Genomic DNA, 27,560 nt, shown 5'->3' with positions numbered 1-27,560 from the left:
CTAATTCTTAATTATGTTATTTGTAATGTAATATCATGTGTATTTTAAAGGGCTTTGCTAATGCGTATGTTTCTTTTAAGAACATGTAATTTTATTGTTTTATCTAAGTTGAAATGTTTTGCAAAATTTTAGTCATCTTGAACTAATTAATTAATATAATCTGTGCTTATTAAATCAGTTGCTCAGTCTTATTTAATTTTATATTAGACATTGCTTCCATTAATAGTATATTTAAATGGAAAGTCTGCATTGCAAAATTTCTAAAGTTAAAATTTATTTTTTAATGAAACTATTATATATATTTTTTTAAATTTTAAATTGCAAAGAGAAGAGTTTAACAGACTATAATTTAAAGAAAGGGGGTTTAATTAAAGCGATGCTTGTGTTAAGATTATTCAGTCGCAAATAAATCTTTTAATTCTGCAACATATTTAAAATATTATTTCTATGTTGAGAAAACTTTTATATGTTTATTTTTAGGGCCAAGGTAATACCATACAAATAATATAAGCTACAGGATTTCTTTATCCAGTATTTTAAGTGGTCAAAATGAGCAATAGAACTATTTATGTAGAGAATTATTTTTGAAGAAGAGAGGTCTTAGTATTAGTTGATAAGATGACTAATAATGTACAAACGTTTAGCATTATAACAAGGCTTACTGTTTCTGTCGTAACAGATTTGGTGACAAGGCAAGAAAATATAATCTTCCTCGTGTAAACAGCCTAAAAACTATACCAGCGTTCACATGTTGGCCACGTTAGCAATCACCTTATTAACCGCATCCTCTTGGCCAACTGCCAAATCCAAGTTGCAATTTCATATAGATACTAGGATCAACATTTCAGACCTCCTTAGATGATACATCCCTCATTCGACAAAATCAGACAAGCTAGTTTTATATACCATAAATGGTAACCAGATTTCTGCCTTTGGGAGTAAGCTTTTCACCTTTGATTTTTGGTTGATTTTGCAGCCATTGGAGTAACTAGTATTTGTGGGATTTATTATAGTCATGACTATGTTTCAAATGTGTAGTCTATCAGTTTTTCATATTTGCAATGTTTACATAACTTTTTTGGGTGCTCCACCTAAGTAGATTTTTTTTCCTGGCTGTTCCCAAGTCTCCTACTATTCACTCTTGTTTCCTCTCTCACTTTACCCTGGAACACTTTTATTATAAATAGAACTTGTGAGGAATCATTTTACTACTTATCCCAACTCTTCATTCCCTCAGATACAAATAATTTTGATACCCTTAAAAAAAAAAAAAAAAAAAAAAAAAAAAAAAAAAAAATGCCTCGTTGAAGTCTTTTCTGACAGTGAATCTGCTAAAATTCAAAAATTACATTGAGGACTTCATATTGGTGACCAGAATCCTCACAGCTTCTCACATGTATGTGTGTGCTAGCTGATGACAACTTGAGAGATCCCTTATTAAAGTCACTGTGGCATAATAGACTTCAAACTAATATGCAAACAATTTTGACAGTTTTAATTGGGACCTGAAGATGTGCCCGTTATGGGCACATCTTCAGGTCCCAATGGTACTTTACTGGAATAAAAAATAGTTAACTTGACCAAACAGGCTAAAGAGCTAACAACATTGGTTCAAAGATAATATAATTGTTCTTGAAGTCACAGTAGGAAACCTCACAAATATATGAAGTAACTCGCAGCATTGTAACAAGGATTACTGTTTCTGTCGTAACAGATATGGAGACAAGGGAAGAAAATACATTCAAAAGTCTTTAATCTGGACGTCCATAATTCGGAATGATCTATAATTCGGACCTCAAAGATACAAACTTTCTGCGCATGCGTAAAGGCATAATGCATTTACGCATGCACATAATACCTTGACATATACGTATACCTTGACATATACCAGCGCGTATACGTTTACGCATGCGCGTTTAATGTATAACGGACGATATAAGCTAAGGTAAAATTATCTAATTATCTATTTCAGTTAATGTTGCAGATTGAGTTGTTCCTTAATTGGATACGGCTTATTATTTTTTGCAGACTGTTAGAGCAATTTTATAAAAGTAAGCTTGAACTTTCGATTATGTCAAAAAGAATTTCCAATTCTGGAGCTGCCAAAGGATCTACAAAGTGAAAGCATGTATTGATGTCCATCAAACAAAAAGTGGAATTGCTTTCACGCTGCTCTACGGGGAGGGGGGAAACGTCGCGGCGCGCAATGAACTGGAAGTTGATCTGTCAGCACTATCCTTATCTTCAGGGCAGATGTTTTTATTTTATTTGGCTTATAATTCCTTACTAAATGTAGTATTTCATCTCGATGTACTCCATCTTTGATATGATTTCAATCAAATTCCTCGTCATTATAAATATTGCGAATACACATCGAATAGTTTTCTGGTTGCAATTTTCTAATTTCGACTATTCGTAATGTATGCTTTACACATGCGCGCATTGAAAGAAATGTTTAATAAAGTAAACAAATAAATATTAAGTTTTTTTTTGGGGGGGGTAAATTTTGATACCCTTTAGGATCATAATTGCTCTTTATTTCATAAATTACGGTTTCATATTTTTAATTTTATAATTTCTGCATGCCTTCTTATCAGATTTAAACTGATGATCTATGATCCGGAAAAACCGATAATCCAGAATCGCCAAAGTCCTGACGAGTCCGGATTAAAGACTTTTGACTGTATAATCTTGCTTGTGTAAACAGCCTAAAAACTATACCTGCGTTCACATGTTGGCCACGTTAGCAATCGCCTTATTAACCACATCCTCTTGGCCAACTACCAAATCCAAGTTGCAATTTCATATAGATTCTAGGATCAACATTTCAGGCCTCCCTAGATGATACATCCCTCATTCGACAAAGTCAGACAAGCTAGTTTTGTATGCCAGAAATGGTAACCACGTTTCTACCTTTGGTAGCAAGCTTTTCAGCTTTTATTATGCAGGCATTGCAGTAACTAGTATTGGTGGGATCTTTGCAATGTTTACATGACGTTTTTAGGGGCTCCACCTAAGTAGATTTTTTTTTCTGGCTGTTCCCAAGTCTCCTACTATTCACTCTTTTGTTTCCTCTTTCACTTTACCGTACAACACTTTTATTATAAATAGAACTTGTAAGGAATCATTTCACCACTTATCCCAACTCTTCAGTCCCTCAGATACAAATAATTATGATAACCTAAGAAAAAAAAAATTGTATGCCATAAATGGTAACCAGATTTCTACCTTTGGTAGCAAGCTTTTCACTGTTGATTTTTGGTTGATGCTTTTTGATTTGGGATTTCGTTGTGATTGATTTGAAGTAACTGCTCATCGGAATTAACTTTCTAAAGCATTTAAATTTGCTAATTGATGCCCAGAACTATTGCCTAGTGAACAAAATGACCCAGATGACCACTCATGGTACAACTTCTTATTATAACCATATACCATCTAAATTAGCTATTCTTCTTCAGAACTCCAAATTCTGTCAGATTCCCTCTCTGTATCTTGTACCTGAGCAACCCTTCACAACCCACTAAAGACCCTCAACCCCCTGCAGTTTATCATTTTATCGAGATTAAAGGACTGCCAGTCTTTGCTAAGCTACAGTGTCTGTCTGCTAATATGCTGCAAGCAGTGCAACAGAAATTTGAATTTCTCATGTCTGATGTTATTTTGAGATGTGCCTCAGAATGTTATTAGCCTTCCTTTCTTTTCTTAATGATTTCATCAGCAATATTAATTCAAAACAAATTACAGAACCTGAAAGGTTTGTTCAAATAGCACTTATGACAATATAGCATACATAGATTCATGAAACTTAAATTACGAGGCGTATTCGGAAACTAAGTACCGTTTTGAAAAAAAAAAAAAAAAAAAAGCAAAACAATTTTTTCGAATCCAATTTTATTTTTACATGAAAATACATGTCTTAAACTATTTTTCAACATAGTTTCCGCCAATGATCAAACACTTGTCATAGCGGGTGACCAGTTTTTGTATACCGTCGTCAAAAAAACTTCCCGCCAGTTTCGATAACCATGACTTCACAGCATTTTTCGTGTCGTCGTCAGATCCAAAGCGCTTGCCACCAAGCTTCATGTGCAGGAACAAGTGATAGTCGGACGGTGCCAAGTCCGGGCTGTACGGCGGGTGATCGAACTGCTCCCAATGAAACTGTCGAATTAACGATTGAGTGACACCAGCAGTATGGGGCCGAGCATTGTCATGGAGCAACACAATTCCTTTACTGAGCATTCTTCTTCGTTTGTTTTGAATGACACGCCTTAGTTTTGTTAAAGTCTCACAATATCGTGCCGCATTAATGGTTTCACCTCTGATAAGAAATTCAGTAAGCAAAACGCCTTTCCTATCCCAGAAGACAGTGCACATGATTTTTTTGTGATGACATTGTCACTTTGAACTTTTGTTTTTTCGGAGAATGAGTGTGTCTCTACTCCATCCATTGTTGTTTCGGTTCTGGTGTGAAATGACACACCCAAGTTTCATCATTTGTCACAATTTGGTTTAAAAAGTTTTCTCCCTCATCACTGTACCACGTGAGAAATGTCAGGGCACTACCAAGTCGCTTTGTTTTGTGAACATCAGTGAGCATTTTTGGAAGCCATCGGGAACACAGTTTGCGATCATTCAAGCAGTCAGACACAATTTCGAACAAAACAGTACGTGAAATTTGTGGAAATGCCTCTGAAAGAGTTGTCATTGTTGAAGCATCTGTTCTCATGAATTGCTTCATCAACTTTCCTTACCAAATCATCGGTGACAACAGAAGGCCGACCACTGCGAGCCTCGGCGTGGACATTTGTTTGACCTGCATTAAACATTCTTACCCACTTTCTCACCATTCCATCACTTATCGCGTATTAACCGTTAACTTCTGTCACTTAACGATAAATTTCGGCCGGTTTAACATTCCTCGCGTTCAAAAATTTAATCATGGCACGAATCTCACAGTCAGCGGGAGAACTAATTGTCTTACATTTTGAATGTGAACAGCAAACTGAAAACACAACATAGAGCAACCAAAATGGCGACAATTGAAAGTCAGTGAACAAGAAAGACTAGTGCGCATGTGGGGGACGCCTACCACAGCGCTGCGACGGCGCTAGAATGAAACGGTACTTACTTTCCGAATACACTACGTATTTCAAGAATTTTGTACATTATAATAAAATAAAATGCTAAATAATATTAAAAAGCTTTATGTATATATTTTTGGGCTAGCTGTCTGGTCAAAAAGACTGATGGTGAGTGTGGCTGTTTTGCAGTTATGGTCGTTTCAATACAGTCACTGTGCCGGCTGCTGCCCGGTTCCTCACATCCAAGATTGTATACAGTTTTCTTATGGCAAAGACATCTTTTTCACTTTTGACCTTCCCCATGACCAGATTTCAATTCATCCTGATGACATTGAAAAATGGTCCCCCCTTCTGTAACTACCCCTTTTGGCCTTTTCAAATTTGTCCATATGCCTTTTGGCTAACACAGTGCTGGGCAACCCTTCCAGTGTTACATTCACCAAGTCTTAGCAGTTTAGACTGTTGTATGGCCTATTTGGATGATATAATAGTGACCTTCAAGGATGAGGACAAATACACCAGGCAGTTAGTTACATGAAGTTTTCTCTCATTTACATCGCCATGGCTTAAAACTATACCTGCAAAATATGTGCTTGGCCAGACCACTGTCTCATTTTTGAGTTCTGTAATAACTCTTTCTAGTATTCAGCTCTCATCAGAAAAAGAGAGTTTTTCCTGATTTTTCCGAGACAGAAATTGTAGTCCAACTCTGATGCTTTTTTGTGATGTTGAAAAGAGCTGCAAATACTCGGACTCCCTTAGTTGCATTTCTCAAGGACTCTAAGAAAAATGAAAAGCGCCTAGTCCTTTGGACTGAAGAGATTTCTGCACTGTTTGAAAAATGTGAAACTGATCTCCCAAGCTACAACCGTGGGTTTCCACACATCTTGCCAGAATTGTCCCTGATGACCAATGCATCTGACATCACCATCAGAGCCGTTTTAAAAGGATCAGCAACAAAGGTGACCAACTGCTTGCATTTTTTTTTCATGAAAACTTTTCTCGGTTAAGCTATAATTTTTATGTCCCATCATCCATTAGTTTTTGCTTTCACCAAAATATGAGACTGTAGTTCACCCAGACAGTTCTGCCAACTCAGCTACATAGGTCAGTTTTTGACAGACATTACAGCATGTTGCTATGATTGATAACATTTTTGCAGATACGTTATCCTGCATCTGAAGAATCGATACTGAAGCTTCTGTTGATTTTGCGGCCATTGAAGTTGACCAAATGGCAGATGACAAACTCAAGTTTCTTTTCAGTGATCCTAATTGTTCACTGAAGCTTCAACTACTAACACTCACCCCTTATTTTCAAGTATTGTGTGGTACAGGTGATAAACAGATCAAACCTTATGTTATGCCTAAATTTCACAGACAGATCTTCAACTCTCTGGGCATCCTGTCACACCCAGGCATCAATGCTACTAAAAAACATTTTCTTGCATGCTTCATAAGGCCTTCAGTTTCCAAGGATATTATTTTATGGTGTTGTGCCTGTACCCATTACCAGTGATCCCACGTCTCTCGACATACTAAGAGCTCACTTCAAATTTTTTTGGCCACCACACTATGATTCGACCATGTACATGTTGACTTCGTTGGCCCTTGACATTACTGCCGAGACTCTTTGCCTCTGCACTTATTAAATGCTGGCATACAGTCTTCCATATTCATCTCACACAATACCTTCTGACTCTAATCCTGCTGTAAGCTTGAGCAACAGTGCAGCACCAATGGTCACCACTCCAGACCGAGAGTTCAGATCATCACTCGGATATCTCTTACTCCTTGTACCTTTGGTTTTTTGTGGGGGGGATAATGTGAGAAATTGTTCCCTTCTCTCCACTAGATGGAAGCCCTTGCCTAAGTATTGACTTGAGTCACAGTCTAAAAGGTGCATTCTGGGATTGAGAGAATCTGTTTGGACAACCATCATGTAATCTAGTTACTGTATTGACAACAAGCAATAATAATTAGTTGAAAATTATGTAGATGTTTGTGATTTGTTCTTTATGATATTAACATCTTTTCTTCTCTACTCAAGAACCTTGTCTAACTGATCTGAATATGTGGAATTTTAATCAACAGATTAAAATTACAGATTTCCCATAGTGGAGCATCCTGGAGCTTTCTACTTTCTTTGGTTAAGTATCCATTCTTTCATCATTCTTCACTTTGAAAAAGTTGGTGTGATGTATCCAAAAGTTTAGTACAATGATCACCATCACAGATGTTTTAGTTTCATGTTCCTCTTCTATTGCTTTTGTTTGCAGTCATATTAATCAAAATTAAAGCAAGATGAATACAGTATAATTTAATTTTAATTTATTGATAATCATAAAAGAGGTAATTTTACTATAAATGCAGAATATAGGACAATAATATATTCTCTATTTATGTTTATCCTCTTTCTTTTTTTCTTTCTTCTTCCTTTTTTTTTTTTTTAAGTAAGAAGGAGTTTTACATATCAATTTCCACCTGATTTTAAGATATTAACGGAATACTTTATTTAAGGTGGACTTCACTGCGGAAAGTAAGGAAGCGTGTACTATGGATAGTCCTATTCGTTATAGTCAAGAGTATCGTCGTGCTGAAAGTGCTGAAATTGCATCCGAGTCAAGTGATGATGATGATAATACAAGTTCTGATTTTGAAGATCCTTTATTACCATGGGATGAAGAATGGAGTGGCTTGAGTGGTAAGATATTATTTAAGTCTTTTTTAATCTTGGAATACAATAGTACTGCTCAGTGTGCTAATTCCTATTCTTAAGTTATTTTGACTCGCATGGGTCTTTGATGGATGGGAGAGATGACAAAACAGTCAAACATTTAAATAGCAAATAAAAAAAAAATAGGCACATAAATATTATCCTGCCAACCATGGAAGTTGGCTACCATCGAGCTATGTAAGTTGACGGAGTGAACGCTAAAATTGCACCAGCTGTTCATGGAGAATTTTGAGCCACATTCTTATCTGCATCTGTTTCAGTAGAACATCATCAGTCTCTCTGCATAATCCACCAAATGGCACTGCTGTGGAAGTATTCAACCTGCTTCTTTTTTTGTGTGTGTGCTTTATAAAAAGGCTTTCATCGGTTATTTTATTAGGCCCTCCAGTTTTACCAAAAACTGTGTGTAGAGAGATCAAATTTCCTGCATGTGATAGTTCCAGTTTATCACATGTGATAAAGTATATCACATGTTTTGTCACCCATATCCAGCTATTTTCCTCTCTTTTAATAGATGTTAATTCTTTCACCCAGTCCTCACACACACACACACACTCTCTTTCTCTCTCTCTCTCTCTCTCTTTTTTTTTTTTTTTTTTTTTTTTTTTTTTTTTTTTTTTTTAATGCAAGGGGGTAGTGCAGCGATAACAGTTAACTTATATCCTTGTTCATGAAAACAAAAGGTAGTTTATTGAGAATCGATGAAAGGAAAATGGAGATGTTATGAGTGTGTTGTGATATCACACTTATTCATAAGGCAATAAATTGTGCTTGGCTACATTTTCATGGTCAATAAAATAATTTAAGTGAAAAAAAAAGTTTTTATTAAGATGCTGTGCAAAATACCTATAACGAACCAGAAACATTTTTCTTAAAAGTTATGGACTTAAATTTACTGTTTAAAAACTTTTTTAGGAAAATTATTTTACGTTTTATATATATTATATAATTATTTATAGCAGTTTATCATTATATTATGGAAAAAAGATAATTTTCTTGGCATTTGAGATGCAATGCAATAGAGGAAATCTCTTTCTTTAAGAACATATGGAACCCATATATCAAGCTTTGAAATGAAATAAAATCATTTAACATTGTTATAAATAGTTGAATTTGACAAATTTAATCTCTTGGCGATTTCTCATGTTATTCATCAATTTGCTTCAATCAATATCTTTATTTTATTTATCAGCTTCAACTAGCAATTCATAATGCAGCACATCTTTAGTATCAAAATCGCCAGAACATAATTTTGGGAAGCAGTTTTGGCATTTTCGTTCTGTCAACACATCTTCTCCCTACATATCTTACCTTTTTTTTTTTTTTTTTTTTTTTTTTTTTTTTTTTTTTGCTTGAACAGCATTGTGACCTTTTCAGTAATAAAAAAGCAAAATATGAAAAAAATGCTGTTGTGGGTTTTCCATATTTCATGGGCTATAAAAAAACAAACAAGGGAAAAATTCCACTGAATCAAATAAACTTTTCAACAGATAGCCTTTATGTATCAGCTGCCAAAATATACAGTGACAATAAGAGTTTAGAATAAAGTTGAATATACAGTTTAGAATTAAGTTGGCTGGTTAGAAATAAAACTAATGCTTTTGGGCATAAAAGAATGAAATTACTTTATGAACAACCCAATATGTAAAATAAAATATATAACATTAAATACAAACTTTATAACGTTCTCTTAACTTCCTTTTACTTATCACATTCCCTTAAGTCTCCTTTTTAATTTTTTTGTTTTGCCCCTTCACCCTAAAAACATAACTTTTTATAATAGTGCTATTGTATAGTGCTTTTTATATAGTGCTGAAGTGTTATGTAAGACACAAATACTTACATAACACTTCAGCCAATGATAATTTTAAATTTTGAAACTGAAAGTTTTAGCAACCAATATGGATAAAGCTGAGTTAAAACTAAATCATTCTGAACCAGACTCTTTGCATTCTTCCTCTCACTTCTCTGCATTACAAAAGATATTACAATATTTGTGATGTTAAAAAAGGTTTTTTATAAATATGAAAATTATAACTTAAAGTGCATCCACATGACTATGCTAGAGACGTAAATCACAGAACGAAACGCACGTCACTGGCAAAAAGTCATCCAAACAAAGGCGCAAGCAAAGTCTGTGCTTTGCCAATAGAATTGTCAAAGAGAAAAAAATCATGTGACACTCATAGAAGGCTGCAATTTCAAAGTGTTTCATCTGCTGTTTCGTAGTTTGGTCAGAAAAATGTCACACTTGGTTCAATTTATTGTGAAATTTTGTTTATTAAGCAATTTAACAACACAAGATAGAAAGCTTAAAGTTAATATACTCACAAATCCGTTTTTATTCAAATTAAGATTCATAAAATTGTTTTGAAATATAGTATATAGAGAATTACATGACTTGAAACACCATCCACCATATAATAAAATCAACTTCATGCTTTTTAATAGTTCTTCCCCCTCTCTCCCTTGGCTTGCTTTTTTATGTGTGGTATGGGAGTATGTGTAAAGGAATTTGTGTAATAAATAAAGCATTTTATGATTTGATTTCCCTCTGTATATTATTATGCATATAAATTAGAAGAAAAAATTTCCTCCAATAAAATTTATTTTTTGCAAGTTAAAATTTAATGGATTATAGAGAAAATTGCATTCACAGCAAAAGATTAAAATGATGTAATTTTTCTGTAAAAAAAAAGTAAGTATGCCCATTTATGTAGAAAAGTAAAAATGTTAAAGTATTGCATTTTAATTTTTAGTACTTCTTCTCTTTCTATAAATTGAAAGGCCATCAATTCCAATATTAATTTTTAAAAATAATATTTCTGAATTAATGTGCTTGTAATTAAAGTAAAATACAACTCTGTTAAAATATTTATGCCCTATAAATCAGATGTGAATAACAGCTTCCATTTGCATTTATTTTATTAATTGTTTTGTTTGGATGTCTATAATTCTTTAAATATTTTTCTTTTAATTACAACTCTTTCAAGATACAAGATATTCAGGGAATAATTGAAAATTTTAAGTAATATTAAAATTTTCTGGTCTAGTAATTAGAATAATTTCTAGTAATTTCTGGTACAGTCTTTGTTCCAAACATTTAGTGATTAAATTCATTATCAAACCGTGTTTTTTATTGACACCAAATGTCTTTGCAGGCCTAAAACAGTACATTTATTATCAGTTGGAAATTTATTGATGGCTTTGATGCTGCCAAATGAATTTGTAAATAATTTTATTATTATTTGTGTGTATTTTTTCTTTTTGAATTTAGAATGAGGTTCAAATTTTGACAGTTTATGTAAAATTATATACGGAATAAAGTATGCAACAAGGTAAAAATAAAGGTATAATTTATACAAGAGATACAGATATTTCATTGCATAATGGATTAATGGTTTCTATGTACAGTGAACATTTTTAAACTACATTGAAAACAATAATAATAATAGATAAAATAAGAATTGAAAACGATAATAATAATAAATAAAATAAGAATCAAATTATTCATGATTAAGTATAAGAAACATATTTCAAAATCAGAAAAGCTAGTGATAAACCAGAATTACAGAAGTGGGAAAAAGCTTTGAATTACAGTGGTTACCAGTGGTGTTCAAACTCACAACCTAATCCAGCTGACTGACCATTCAACTATCTGTGAATATAGTTATCGGGAAAAATAATAGAACAAATAGAAGTCACTGGAAAGGTAAAATGAGTGTTGTGTGGCTCAGGCTGTAAATTGTCCTCAAAAATTTCGTAGATGTATTTTATTGGATATTCTTTTACAGGCAAACACTTTATGTTAGAAGTTGTTATTTTGTTGAAGTTAGCTTTTGATGTATTTGATATTGAGATATGTGTAGAGCTTCTTGTTACACATGAAGTAAAGAACATTTGTAATAATTAAGGAGAATTTGATTTCATAGAAATTGTAATTTATTTAGGTTCCAATTGCTTACACTGTTACATACAGGTAAAGCATATGGGTATACTGTTTTGGATCATTGCTTTATGTATATACAGTTTTTCTTTTTAATGAGAATTTGAAATCTCTACCAATATATATGGTTTGAGAGAAGTGAGGATGCCATAAACAATCCTGATGATTTTATTGCTGTGGACAATTACGATCTCCTTATACAAAAACTCATTGCTGTGTAATTCTGATGCCATATTGAACAAGAAGTTTTTTTCCTAATATGATACACAATAAGAACTCAGTCAGCTATTGGCTGTTTGCTCACATTGCGAATGAACTCAGGTTTGTGTTCTGTGCATAATGCAAATTTATGCTGGCTAAAATGAAAAACAGCAGCTACGTTGTGAGCATACTCATGTGGATGGGCCTTTACACAATTTTGTGATTTGTTGTAGTAATGCATCGAAATAAGTATGGTTTATGCAAAATTTTAATATTTATAGTATTCTGTGGAAAAAAGTTTGGCAAGACCTTCTTTGAAGAATCATAATAGTCATTTGGACTTTGCCAAAAAAAAGGGGTGGGTGGGGGACTGAATTTTGAGATTTCAATAGGTTTCTAAAATCAGAAGCATAGCTAAAGTTTTCAGCGACCAGGAACAACTGAACATTTTGCACCCCTTTCTGTGTGCCACGAATGAAAAACACTTCATTCTAAAATTTCGCACCATCAATTTAGCGCCCCATAGATGCTGCGCCCGGGGACAGATGTGTGGTCTTGGCTACTAATGTTTAAAATTAATTTATGATTAGGAACAGCATGAATTATAAACAAGTACCTAAGTTTATTGCATTTTATTTTCCAGCTTTCGAAATGTGACGCTACGAGCAACGTTTTGAAACCAAAACCTAGCAATCATGAATCAGAACTAGTTGCCATTCAGCATAAAGAAATTTAAATATAAATATGAACTACTTGTTGCCATTCAGCATAAAAGAAATATAAATATGAATATTAACAAAATATTAAAGTTAATTTTATAAAATAATTAAACACATGAACAAATATATGAAATAAAAAATAATTATTTCTCATGCAATAACTGGGCCACTACACCACTCCCCCACCAGTAACTAAGTTACATTACGAAGATGGAGAAATAGGTAGTAACTAGTATTGCAGTGTTAACCACTATCAGAATAATTTAGTCAGTCCTTGAATCTAACAGGTAAACGTATAGTTCTGCCTGTGCGAGAATGTTTTTGATTCACATCGGAAGTTGAGTCCGGTCTCTGCAAGTTACTGTAGCCAGGTTGTATCAACTGGGAATTTTCCTCAGCTAAAATATATGCTGGTTTCAAGCGATCCAGGGATACATTAACATGCTTTCCTTTTATGCTAATAGTAAAATATTTGTCCTTGCGATCAATAACAGGAAATTGTCCTTCTTAAGGAGGTTCCAGAGGTTTTTTTACCCAATCTATTTGCTGAAACACATGAGAACAAGTTTTTAAGTCTTTATGTACAAATATCCGTTCAGATGAATTTTTACGAATTAGTCTCGGTCCAACAACTTCCATCTGTTTCTGGAGGTTATTAGCAAAAGTCTCCGATGCTGTCGGGATACTTCGTTCGCTGAAAAACTCTCCAGGAAGTCTGAGACTCTGGCCATAAACTACTTGCGCAATAGAATGATTTGTATCTTCTTGAAAAGCAGTACGCAAACCCAAAAGTACTGTTGATAGCGTATCCGTCCAAGATATGTTGTTGTGGCCTTTTAATGCTGTTTTTAATGTTCGATGAAGGCGCTCAGCTTTGCCATTACACGAGGGGTGGTAGGCAGTAGTGTGTTGTAAATTGATGCCACAGATTTTGGACAAAGCTCGTTATGTATCACTTTTAAATTGGGATCCACGATCACTAATGAGTTTACTTGGCGTTCCGAAACGCGCAATCCAGTTGCTATAAAAGGCTCTTGCGACGTTCTCAGCGGAAATATTTTATAAAGGAATTGCTTCCATCCAATTCGAAAATATATCTATGCAAGTAAGACAATAAATATTCCCTTTAGATGGTGGAAGTGGTCCTATGAGATCGATATGGATGACAGAAAATCTTCCTGTTGGTACTTCAAACTCACCTAATTTTGTTTTGGTATGCCGACTGATTTTAGCTTTTTAGCAAGGAATGCAGGTTCTTGTCCACAACTGTACATCTTTTTTTATGTTAGGCCAAATGAATTTTGATGTCATTAATTTCATAGTCGATTTTATTCCTGGATGTGATAAACCATGAATTCGCTGAAAGACGTGTTTTCTGAAAGCTTTAGGAATATACGGCCGAATATGTTTAGTTGATGTATCACACCACAAATATTTCCCCGAAGGTAGAGAACATTGCTTTAAACTCAAGGAAGTAGTGGTTTGCAAACTCTTCAGTTCTTCATCTTGAGTTCATCAGCTATTTTATCATAATCTATCGATGAAATTTCATTAACTCTAGATAATGTATCCGTCACAATATTATTCTCACCTTTTACATATTTGATATCAGTCGAAAACTGGGAGATGTATTGAAGTTGGCGAGCCTGTCTAGGTGCTGCTTTGTCAAGTTTTTGACGAAAGGCGAATATTAAGGGCTTGTGATCTGTATAAATTGTAAATACTCTTCCTTCTAGATAATGCTTAAAGTGTCTTAACTGAAAGATATATGCTTAATAGTTCTCTATCATAGGTGCTATATTTTTGCTGAGTATCATTTAATTTTTTAGAAAAAAATGCTATTGGCTTCCACGAGGAGTTTTCGTATTGTTGCAACACTGAGCCAATCGCGGTATCTGAAGCATCTGTAAATAACGCCAGAGGTAGTTCAGAATTGGGAAAAGATAACAGTGCCGTATTCACCAGGTCATTCTTGCACTTTTCAAACTGTTTTTCAGCTTCTTCAGTCCATTCGATTTTACGTTTGTCCTCCTTTTTAGCTCCCTTAAGATGTGCATGTAACAATGCTTGATTCTTCGCTGCATCTTTTATATAACGACGATAAAAGTTAAGTATTCCAAGAAAAGTTCTAATTTCATGAATTGTTTCTGGTCGTTTGTAGTTAATAATAGCTTGAACTCTTTCTGGCAAAGGACAGGAACCCTTAGGTGTAATTAGGTAGCCTAGAAACTCGATTTGTGGAACAGCAAATACAGATTTTGAAACATTAATTCTTAACCCAAATGTATGTAATCTTTCGAAAACTAATTTAAGGTGATTTTCGTGTTCTTCATGGGTACTGGATGCAATGAGTATATCGTCTAAATAGGGAAAAACGAATTCTAAATTTCCTCTAAACGAATTCCTCTAAAGACTTCGTGAATAAATCGTTGGAACGTTGCAGGAGCATTTTTTAAAAAATTCATATAAGCCAGGGTTCGTACGGTCCTTAAAAGTCCTTAATTTTTTCAAAAATAATTTTTGGTCCTTAAAAGTTCTTAATTTTAGCCAAAATGAATAAACGGTCCTTAATTTTGCTTAATGATTGCCATTCTAAGTGTGAATTACGATTTCTCATGAATATGGAATTAAAATTACACGGCTCTTAACCAATCTGTTGGAGGATTTGCGTTGCAAACGATTAAAAAAAAACAATTAGCTACCCGAACGGAAGTATCGGTGTCTGATTGGCTATTCACGCAATCTTTCGAAACAGGTGTTATCCATAAATTTAGGCAGACTGTGACGAAAGCGTGAAGCCGAAAGTTCTTTAAGAGGCGAAAGTGATGATGAAGGTGCTCGAGAAAAAAAAAGAGGGGGGGGGGAATTCTGAAAATATTTGCCAAAATTAGAGCAATTCCAACCTGGAAGGCCACAACCCTTCCGACGCCAATAGGAACGAGATGCCTGGAAAGTGCATTTTCAATAAACTGTGGCTTCATCAAGCTGACTACAAAGACTGGATATTGATGGATGGCAATTCTTAAATGTGGTCTTTGTCTGAAACAAATTGAAATTTCTAGAATGGGAGAGTCAGCGCTGAAAATTCACATGAAAATTAAGTTTCGTTTTATCATTTCAATTTGTTTTTACACGGTTTTGCTTGGCTTAATTTCTGTGTTTGTTTCAATTAAGCCATAAATTAATTTTTTATCACCTTCTACGGAGTTTATTCTCTTTTGCACATACTATATGTATGGGATATCGGGATTATGAGTTTATTTCTGCAGAGGGTGTGTTATCGATTTCGCGGGAAATCTGTTGGCTCCATTTCGATTTTAGGTCGCCAAGGGCAAATTCGGTAACGCTAGCCGAGAAAAAGTGAAGTTCGGAAATACGTTTTGAAGCTTCAATAGACAATTAAGTATTTGGTTTAAACCTATGTTGTTGATAGTAATGCATAATTTTTGCTAATGGCGATACAATTATTAGTTGAAAATAACTAACTAAAAATTTTTTAATATTTTTAAAGCTGAAAACAACTAATTGAAACTAATTTTCCTGAATTAACTAGATGCAAAATTAACTTTCATGAATTACTTAAGTTATTGGGTAGAAGTTTAACTGAAAATATACATTCCGTATTATATATATATATATATATTTATTTATACAGTACAAAGTCCGAGGTCTGGACTCGTCGGGACTTGGGCGATCCCAGATTTGAGATTTTTCCGGATATTAGATCATATTAAATCTACTAAGATGGCACGTAGAAATTATAAAACTGAAAATATGAAATCGTGATTTATGAAATAATAAAGCATTTATGATTTAAAGGGTATCAAAATTTACAAAAGAAAAGAGCTTAATATTTATATGTTTACTTTATTAAACATTTCTTTCAATGTGAGTTGTTTGATTTGTTTTCTCTGCTAATACTTTAGACTAATACTATAGACATATAATTTCTTGTTCAGTTATTAAGTTCCATTGTTCAAGTCCTGTAATTGCTGTGTCGAGAATTCCGAATAACTTGTCAATCAAAATTTTTTCTCGTTCAGTAACCTCTCTGTTACTTTCTTCACTATCGGTAGCTGTATTTTCTGGATTTAGAACCATACTACAGATTTCGCCCTCCGTTAATTGATTGATGATTGGGCATTGTCATCGCAATGAAAAACTTCTGTTTAACTTCGCTAAATTCTGCCGCCTGGTGCGGCCATGCGAGCTCTGGCGCTGGTTCTGACTTTATGTGAATAACAAATCAGTTATTCTTAATTCAAATAGCACTAAATATAATCGTTTGTCCTATGAGTATCATTAACAAAATCTATTTTTAGCATAAGGAAAGAAATTTCTGCTAAATCTCCCCTTGTCAACATTTTAGCGCATTAAACTTAAATCTGTAATCGGATAATACTCTGTTATTTGGCGTCGCTGCATGATTCATCGCTCAAGTTGTCATCCGTTGATAAACATGCGGTGATGAAAGCAAAATACAATAAATAATGATTCGCGATTTCGGCATCAAGGATATAAAATATTAGTTGGTGTAAAATTAACAATGAGATTATGCCAAGAAGATTATGCCAAGCAGATACGCAGCTATGGAGTAAAGTTACTAATCACACAAATTTATGCTAAAATAATTATTTCTTCAATAATGAGATATTTTATTTAGCGCCAAACTGAGATTAAGAATCGGGATTTCCGGCATGTTTTTTTATGATGAGGAAAAAAATCTAATGCGCAATTGGTTGGTGGTGGCTTTGAGGTCCGGATTTTAGATCATTCCAGATATTAGATGTCCGGATCTCGGACTTTGTACTGTATACTTTCAAAATATAACTTACCAGTATGGATTCACTCTTTTAAAATAATTCTACGTTAATTAAACTTAGGAGATAATATAATCAATTAATCAATATTGTTTAGGAAATAAATTATATATATATATATATATATATATATATATAGTAAAAAATGTATATTTTCAATATTCAAGTATTCACTGTGACAAGTATTCTTATCTTGTCACATGAACAGGCCTCTGTGGAAAGGGGCTTCTCTGTAAATAAAGCAATTGAAATTGAAAATTTAAGTGACTCATCATACATTTTTCAACGCACAGTATTTGATTACATAAAATTTTCTGGAGGTGTTCTTAATATCGAAATTAGTAAAGAAATGAGATCAGCAGCAGCTTCTGCAAGAAGTGGAGTTCGTTATTTAGAAGTTCAATATTTAGAAGAACAAAAATCTTTAACTAAATCTAAAAATTCAAAGAGGAAAAGAAATATTATTGAGGAAGAAATTGATTATATAAGGCAGGAGAAAAAATTTCTTCAAAGGGACATTAAAGATATTAATGAAGAAGTAGATGCTTTAGCAGATGAAGCTGAGACCAGCAGGAACATTGATTTGTTTATCAAAGCAAATGAACTTAGAAGAATAGTTAAAGAAAAGGAAGATTTCAGATTTAAAAAAAGCACAAATGTTTTGTATCTTTTATTGTACAGTTTATTATTCTAGTATCTTTCAAAAAACCAAGGAAATAAATTGTATGTTTACAAATCAGTTATTTTAATCTGCAAAATATTCTTACATTGTGATTATAATAGTAGTTGACTCTATTTAAATAAATATCAAATAAGTTAAATAATAATCATGTAAATCTCTAAAATAGTGACTGTTATCAGTGTAAAATATACTTATACATGTTTTTCAAGAAATTATGTTCCTAATTTAATGTTATATACTTCATAACTTGTAGGGAGTTAGTTTAATTTTCAAAATTGTTTTATGGTAAGTATTAAATTGAATTTAATAATAGTGCATAATACACACTTCTGTTAGTTTTTTAAAGTGAAATTACAAGCATAAAGTCGGTTGTATGGATAATTGCTTTATTCTATTGAATTTTTTTTTTTTTTTTTTTTTTTTTTTTTTTTTTTTTCTGATAGGTCCTTAATTTTTTCTTTGATGGTCCTTAAAAGTCCTTAATTTTCATATAAGGAAATGTGTACGAACCCTGTAAGCCGAAAGGAGTGATGAGGGCCATTTTACATTTGTCTTCTTCTGCAATGGGAATTTGAAAATAAGCTTTGAATAAATCAATTTTAGAAAAAATATTTGTACCTCTTAAAATATGATGAAAATCTTCAATGCGAGGAATTGGTTATCGATCAGGTATCGTCTGCGCATTCAATCGTCGGTAGTCCCCGCAAGGACGATATGAACCATCCTTTTTCGTAACAAGGTGCAAGGGGCTTGACCACTGGGAGTTTGATGGACGAATTATTCCATTGTCAAGCATAAATTTAAATTCCTCTTTAGCTATAGCTAAGCGTTTTGGATCGAGCTGTCGTGCCTTTGAATAAACGGGTTGACCATCAGTCGTAATAAAATGTGTAACACCATGTTTAATTTGTGTAGGAAAAAGGTTAGGTTTAGAAATTTCGAGATATTTCGACAGTAAATCGAAAATTTTTATGGATTTATTTAATGTGGTTACTGCGTAATCAGTGGAAATAGCAGCGACATCACACTGGACACAAAGCTGTGTTACGCCATCAATTAATTTTTTCTTATTTACATCGATAAGCAGTTTATATTTGTGAAGAAAGTCAGCTCCTAAAATACCTTTTGTGACATCAGCAATTATGAATTGAAACTGAAAATCACGACGTAATCCCAAATCAAGAGTTAGCGTTTCTATGCCATAAGTGAAAATATCTGTGCCATTAGCTGCATACAGTTTGTATTCAGTTTTACATTTATTCTGTGAAGTAGCAGGAATTATGCTTACATCAGCTCCACTGTCAATAAGAAAGTGCAAATTTGATTTTCGGTCACGAACGAATAAACGAAATTTGCGACAATCCTTCATATTTTCTGCAGCAGCATTTGCCGCTGAACCTACTGCAGATTCGAGTTTTCCTGGTTTTTGGAATCGTTTTTTACCCAAGCACACGGAGGCTGGCATTTCTCTCGAATACATTTTGCTCCAAATCGAAAGTGATAGAAACAAAATTTGCCAGTAGGGTCATATCGTTTACGAGATCGGCTTCGAGAGCTTGAACGGGAATTACGTAAATCCGAGTCCCTGCGTCTTGAGCGAATGGTTATTTGATCAATTTTTTTGTTCAAGAGAGGTAATTTTGTGCAATAAATCATTTGCGGGAACGGAAGAAGCATTAGCACTAAATACTTCTGGTTTGTGATTCATATCACTAATTTTATCTGCCATAAACGCTAACTTGGATACATCTTCATCACTAACTAATAATATATTTTTTATTGAGCTTCTCCTGCCATAAAGTTTTGATTAGATTTTCAGAGACACATCTGTAGTAGCAACTGATCTCAACTTCTGCAAAAGTTGGCTTGGTTTCATGTCTCCAAGTTCGATACCAGTAATCAAACGTTTAATCCGTACATTTTCACTTTCTTTGAATAAATGTAATAACCTAATTTTAGCATCCGAATATTTTGTGGCACTATCTTTTGTTACAATGTCCCAAATATTTTCGACGAACTTAGGTTCAAGCTGTGAAACTAAATAATTAAATTTCGTTTCTTCTGAAACGATATTACTAATTTTGAACTGAGCTTCAACTTGAAAAAACCATATTTCCGGTTACCAAAAAGGAGGTATTTTGACACTCACCTTATGAAGCTCCGGTGACTGGTGACTGCATCGTATCTTTCATAGCAGTTTCAGAAGAGTCATTTGTTGACATTTCGAAAATTAATCAGGGTCACCACGATGTGGCCTTGGCTACTAATGTTTAAAATTAATTTATGATTAGGAACAGAATGAATTAAAAACAAATAGCTAAGTTTATTGCATTTTATTTTCCAGCTATCGAATATGCGACGCTACGAGCAACGTTTTGAAACCAAAACCTAGCAATCATGAATCAGAACTAGTTGCCATTCAGCATAAAGAAATTTAAATATAAATATGAACTACTTGTTGCCATTCAGCATAAAAGAAATATAATTATGAATATTAACAAAATATTAAAGTTAATTTTATAAAATAATTAAACACATGAACAAATATATGAAATAAAAAATAATTATTTCTCATGCAATACTGGTCCACTACAGATGTCCCCCTTGCTACACTACTGTCTAAAATGCTACTTATTTCAAAAATTAAAATGCTCAGAATCTGAATTGTAGAATTTAGATATACAAAATTTTATAATTTATATTTTCCATGTTGTTATAAAATAGAAGTCTTTTTGCATAGCTTGGAACTAAGAGTTGCGCAGATTAATTAATTTTGCAGATTATAGGTTGTAACTTTTGTGTTTGGTTTCCGTTTTCCGTTTGTAATTTTTACATTTAAATTTGGATTACTTGCACATAAATATCTAACCGTACTTTAGGAATTATTTAATCACCATTTATTGAATAAAAAATTATTATATTAATATATTTATATAGAAAGAGAATATGAGTACAAGGAAGAAAGATTGTTGGCAGAGAAGAGGATAAATGATATGGAATAGTTTTGAAGAACTCTTTTCTAAAAACAAATCAAAACATTTTATTTAAATGAAAAATATATATCCATCTGTAAATTACTTTTTAAATAACTTTTAATGCAATAGCATTAAAAGTTATTTAGACAGTAATGTAACGAAAGGAAAAGTAAAGTAAAACAAAAGGAAGACTATGTAAATAAGTACCTATATTACTTACAAACGTCTTGACAGCACAGTTTTCCCTAAACTGAATCTCTGCTCTTTAATCCACCATATATAAGCGTTGGATTAATAACATCCATGAGTTGCTTGCAGGTGCTAGATTTAAAATTTTGGTTCCATAAGTAAGAAAATTTCTGCTTTTACTTTACCACTGTCACCATTTTTTTTATTTTTAACATCATCATATAAATCGTATTTAGGACTGTTTTTTAAGAATCTGTTTCTATTGGCTAGTAATAAGTTTGCATTTATTGTATGGAATTTAAACAAACCAGTTCTGAAGTATATTTAATTTAGAACTGCATCTGTAAAGCAGTGAATAAGTAAAGTCTTTAGATGTGTTAAGCGTATAATATCAAAATAATGAATTATGCACTCAAAAAATAATGATTTATCTAAAACAAAAAATCTACAGATTCATAATGCATGATTGATACAAAAAAAATTATCTAAATTTAATAAAAAAAAGTAAATAAAATCTATTTCTATGGTGTACCTTTATTAAAAAGTTTATTTATATAGTTACGTAGGTCAGTCAGAAATTTTGTTGTACTACTGCGTAAATATGTTCCATCTAAGACTATTTGGATGACACTGTGTGGCAACACTTCAGACATGTACCTTTATCGCGTGACGTAGCGGCTTCCCCGAGGCAAGTTTAGTTTTTTCTGATAATCAGTCGCAAACATGTCTTGACAGCTGCAAATAGAGTCCAAATTGGAAATGCGTGCAGTGATTCGTTTTTTGTGGGCAAAAAGGTGCAACTGCACTGAAATTTATGGACAGTTGTATGAAGTGTATGGCGAAAATGCAATGTTACGTTGAGCTATTGCGAAATGGTGCAACATGTTTGAGAATAGATGTATAGATATTAATGACGCTTTGCAGGAGGGAAGACCATCAACTGCAACAAATTCGGAAATCGCTGGTCGCTTGAATGAATGCATTCTTGCAAACAGATGCATAACGATAGATGAAATCGGTACTTTTCCGTTTGGCCGGCGCAATTTCCCATTTCGCCGGCGCAAGCGATAAAGTCGCCGAAAATGGTAGAATTGATGCCAAAGCGAATATCTTCGCTGATAACCTTTCACGGCACTTTTTCAAAACAAGTCGTTGAGATTTATTATCAGATTTACCTTTTTTCTTTTCAATATTGGCATACAGTTACATAGAATTTTTTTAATTATAATATTGAAATAATTCTTGCATTTAAACTCGTATTCCATACTGAGATTTAACTTGAAATTAATGTAGATAATTCCTGAGAGAATCAGATTTTTGTAGCGTATTTTACGTGAGATGAGATCGTTTGGGATCACGTGATATTAACCTGCGAATCAAGAGGTTATACCATGAAAGCATAGTAAATCTTTAATTTAACGTCTTTAAATTCTTAAATTAACGTCTTTTACAAATATGTCAAAAATGGATGAAAAACCAATGAAAATTTGGGATTTGCCCAGGACAGAGGAAGAATCCGTCAGATTCTTTCAAGCGAAAGGCGTTTTGCCTAACATTGCTATTTGTGAAAATAATCATGAAATGAAATTATATTTCGGAGACGAAATTCAATGGCGTTGCAACCTTTCAACTTTGCCGCAGTAAAAGAAGTATACGGAAAGGCACATGGTTTGAATCATCGAGATTGAGTTTCTTGAAGTGTTTAAGATTCATTTATGGTTGGAGTGAAGAATTAACTTCAGTTAAATGGTGTGAAAAGCAGTTGGAAATCAGTCACGGAACAGTTGTGGATTGGAATAACTACATGCGAGAGGTTTGTGTGGATTCTTTACTTAAACGTCAACAACGCAAAATAGGAGGCTCTGGTATGATCGTTGAAGTGGATGAAAGTATGTTCACGAAGCGCAAAAACAACGCGGGACGGATTTTACCACAACAGTGGATCTTTGGTGGAGTTTGTCGTGAAACAAACGAATGTTTCCTTGTGATGGTGCCAAACCGATCCATGAGTATTATATTAGAGGCAATAAATGAAAACATCGAAAAAGGAACTACAATATTGTTACGAATTTGGTATTTAAAAAGCTAATGTTAGTTCAATTATAAATTAAATGGTTTTATTTCTCGCGCAGTGCAGCGCGTGACGAATATTGAAAGAAAGCTAAGCCGGAAAATTGAAAATACAAGAGCGCGTGCATTAAATAAATAAATATCTCTTTTTGATTTCGAGAAAGTACTGGAAAATGCTAGCGCGTGATTTTAAAATCTTATAAAAGGAGGAAAACATCTCAGTTTGTAGTAGTTGCTTAGTTTCTTGTTGTTTAGAAAACTACTGTTGTTGATTATAGCGAATTCGCGGATTAGCGTTCTTTAGCTGTTTTGAATTACGTTCTATTGGATATTTGAGTAGTTAAAAGATAACTACTGTGAGATATTGTAATACTGCATGATAATTTGAGAAAATTTAAGCATTTTTGTTGTGATAATAATAAATTCTTTTGTTCATTTTTCATCGGACTTGTGCATTCATTTCGTAACGAACCCGTACGCACGCAACAATTTTTGGTGTCAGAAGTGGGGTTTGAATGCCAATAACAAGAGCGATGGAAGAACAATTCAGGCAAATGATGACTGCATTTGCTGCTTTCCAAGAAAAGATGGAAGGAGCCGTCAACTCCGTTAAAGAAGAAATTAAAGGCGAGATGAAATTGGGCCAAGAATCCGTTAAGGAAGAAATGAAGGCCATTCAAACTGGTCAATTAACTTTTAAAGACGAAATAAAAGTTGTTAAGGAATCTGTTAAAGAAGAAATAAAAGCTGTTCAAGTCAAGATTGAAGAAAGTCAATGCGAAATGAAAAGAGAAATTGCCTGCATAATAGAAACCAAATTCGATGCTATGGAAGGCAGAATAGATGTGGTTGAGAATAAAGTGGGACAAATTGAGGAAAATGTTTCTTCTGTTAAAGAAGAAATAGAAGAAAGAGTTTGTTCCGTTCAAAAACAAATCGAACAACAAATTGATGACCGGGTTTGTGCGGTTGCCAAAGAACTGGAAACTTTAAAGAAATTCGTAGCGACGGCTGGGAGTAAGAGTGATGATTTTAAATTCTTACCGATGCCTGCTCGTCCATCTCTGAAGCTATCCACATATGATGGGAAGACATCCTGGCAAGTGTATAAGACCCAGTTTTCTATCGTGGCGGATGCGAATGGATGGGATTCCCATGCTAAGGCCTGTCATCTCGCCGCTTCTCTGAGAGCAGACGCAGCGGATATCCTGCAGACGCTTCCCGAAAACAAAAGGTTAGATTTCGAAGCTCTGTCCGGCGCCTTGGAGTTGCGCTTTGGGGAGAAGTGTTTAAAAGACTACAGCAGGCTCCAATTAAAATCTCGTCAACAGAAGCCTACCGAAACACTTCAGGAGCTCGCCGCGGATGTTGAAAGGCTGTCCCATCTCGCCTTTTCGGAATGCCCGACAGAAACAAGGAAAATCCTGTCCTTGCAATACTTTATCGACGGCATCCGAGATACTGAAATACAGAAAGCTCTACGAATGGCGGATGTAAAAGATTTAAAAAGTGCTCTAGTGTACGCCATGAAGTTCGAGGCAGCCCAGCAAGCAACTAGTGGAGATCGCTACCCAGTTAGAGCTGTGCGAGTCCATGAGCCAGTGGATCAACTGATGGCTCGTTTAGATGATTTAGCCAGACAAGTCGAAGATTTGATACGGAGTAGGAGCGAGAAGAAAGTGGCTCTAAGGTGTTGGAGGTGTGGTAGTGAAGGTCACCTAAGACGGAATTGCAGAACACCCCAGGGTACGAAAATTGAGACAATTTCTGAGCAACGACGCAGGAAACAAATTAATGACCATATCAAGGAACGGAGGTTGCCAGATAATGAAAAACCCTGTTTTAAAGCGCTTAAGATCTCTATAGTGAGTGGCAACAATAACGGACTGTCCATCAATGGGAATATCGATGGAGTTCCTTGCAATATGATCATTGACACAGGAGCTAATGTTACCATCATTAGGAAAGATTTAGCTGAGCATTTTAAAGATAAACTTATTTGGACGCCATCCTGTGTTACTCTTCAGACTGCGTCTGGTGATAAAATCGACATAACTGGGAAGTTAAACGTAAGCATCACGTTTGGAAATGCCGCCTACCATCACACGGCTTATGTAGCGGATATCACAGATCCATGCATACTCGGATTGGCCTTTTTAAGGAAATACAGTTTTTCCTTAGACTTGAAAAACAACAAACTGCTTTCAGCATCTGATGGCATGACTATCCATCCTCAAAAGGGATCCTCACTTGGAAATGCCGACGCCTTGTCCGAAAGATCGAGCTCGGGAAGCTGCCGAAATCATGCTAGGGTCGAAAAGAAACACCAGACTACCAGCTATTCTCCATCTCAGATGCTCTTCGGTCGAGACCTTCGTCTGCCTTGTGACCGCCTGTTTCATCGCCGTACGGATGCGCCTTCATCGCCTGAGGAACACATCCAAGATGTCAAGGCCCGTTTTGAAGTAATGCACCGTTCCGCACGAAAGCGAGTGAACTTGGCGACGGAGAAAGTGAAGACCAGATACAACGCGAGAGCTACTGGACATAGATTCAACAAAAGAGACAAGGTGTGGTTGTGGAACCCGATTCGGCGAAAAGGAGTCAGGCCTGAATTACAGTCACCTTCGGATGGTCCATATACAGTCCTGAAGAGACTGAATGACGTCATGATTCGTAAGTCTTCGAACTCTAAACCTAAAGTCGTTCATTACGACAGGTTAGCTCATTACTATGGCCATAGTACATAATGTAAATAATTGTAAATAGTATAAGACCATGGTCCATTTTGTTTTTAAATGTGTATTTGATTTGTATTTGATAGCATTTGATTTGTTTTTTTTTTTTTATTGCATTTATTGTTCATGTTGTTTATTATTGTAATGAAATGCTTATTAATGCATTTATGCCACAGTTGTAAGCTTAGCTTCCTGTCCAGGGATTGTACTGCCCGGGACGTGCAGTCCTTGGGAAGGGGGCAGTGTTACGAATTTGGTATTTAAAAAGCTAATGTTAGTTCAATTATAAATTAAATGGTTTTATTTCTCGCGCAGTGCAGCGCGTGACGAATATTAAAAGAAAGCTAAGCCGGAAAAATTGAAAATACAAGAGCGCGTGCATTAAATAAATAAATATCTCTTTTTGATTTCGAGAAAGTACTGGAAAATTCTAGCGCGTGATTTTAAAATCTTATAAAAGGAGGAAAACATCTCAGTTTGTAGTAGTTGCTTAGTTTGTTGTTGTTTAGAAAACTACTGTTGTTGATTGTAGCGAATTCGCGGATTAGCGTTCTTTAGCTGTTTTGAATTACGTTCTATTGGATATTTGAGTAGTTAAAAGATAACTACTGTGAGATATTGTAATACTGCATGATAATTTGAGAAAATTTAAGCATTTTTGTTGTGATAATAATAAATTCTTTTGTTCATTTTTCATCGGACTTGTGCATTCATTTCGTAACGAACCCGTACGCACGCAACAATATATTCCTATTCATGGAAATCATATTGCACTGAAAAACTGGAAGAGGAAAGTTTCGAACATTTCAAAGTGAACCATAAATACAATTTTGTAGATCCGGAAACTGGAACGCACACGCAAAAAATTGAAAGACTATGGGGAAGCGCTAAATGGCGGAATAAGAAACACAGAGGAACTGCTCGGCATCATCTAGAAAGTTACCTCGCCGAATTTATGTGGCGAAAGGACACAAAAGACCCATTTTAAAAAATTCTAAACGATATTAAAATATTTATGCCTCCAAAATAAAAAAAAAAAAAATGTTTAAAATTCTTAGAATTAACATTTCTTAACATTTTTTTATGTGTATACTGTGTGTTGTCGCCAATAAGGTCTGCTTGGCGAGATTTGCGCCGGAGAAAGGGAAATGGCGAGGTTTGCGCCGGCGAAACGGAAAAGTACCATGAAATCTCAAATGAACTTGATATTTCTCATGGAAGGGTGCATAAGGTTATTGCCGATCTACTTAAATTTCGTAAAGTTTGTGCTCGATGGGTGCCACGTCTATTGACGGAGGAATGTAAAGAAAAGCGTTTTGAAAGTGCATTTACATTTCTGGAACATTACCAAATGGAGGGAAATGAGTTTTCGTACAAAATTGTGACTGGAGATGAAACTT

The 27,560-nt window shown here is 34.3% G+C and overlaps 1 protein-coding gene across 2 annotated transcripts in view; it reads left to right on the top strand.

Annotated features, from left to right (window-relative positions):
* The window catches only part of Fbw5 (F-box and WD repeat domain containing 5), a 111,942-nt gene that overhangs the window by 27,215 nt on the left and 57,167 nt on the right, over positions 1-27,560 (top strand). For both annotated transcript variants that reach the window (XM_085817024.1, XM_085817023.1), the window contains one exon: positions 7,604-7,787. In XM_085817024.1, the coding sequence (XP_085673150.1) occupies positions 7,604-7,787 (184 nt within the window). The remainder of the gene's footprint in view (positions 1-7,603; positions 7,788-27,560) is intronic.

Source organism: Stegodyphus dumicola, chromosome 5 (genome assembly GCF_044657685.1).
Source record: "Stegodyphus dumicola isolate Sdum_Otavi_A_Nest chromosome 5, ASM4465768v1".
Taxonomy (NCBI): Eukaryota; Metazoa; Arthropoda; class Arachnida; order Araneae; family Eresidae; genus Stegodyphus; species Stegodyphus dumicola.
Note: the sequence above shows the minus strand (reverse complement) of the source record. Positions and strands in the feature narration are given on the sequence as shown.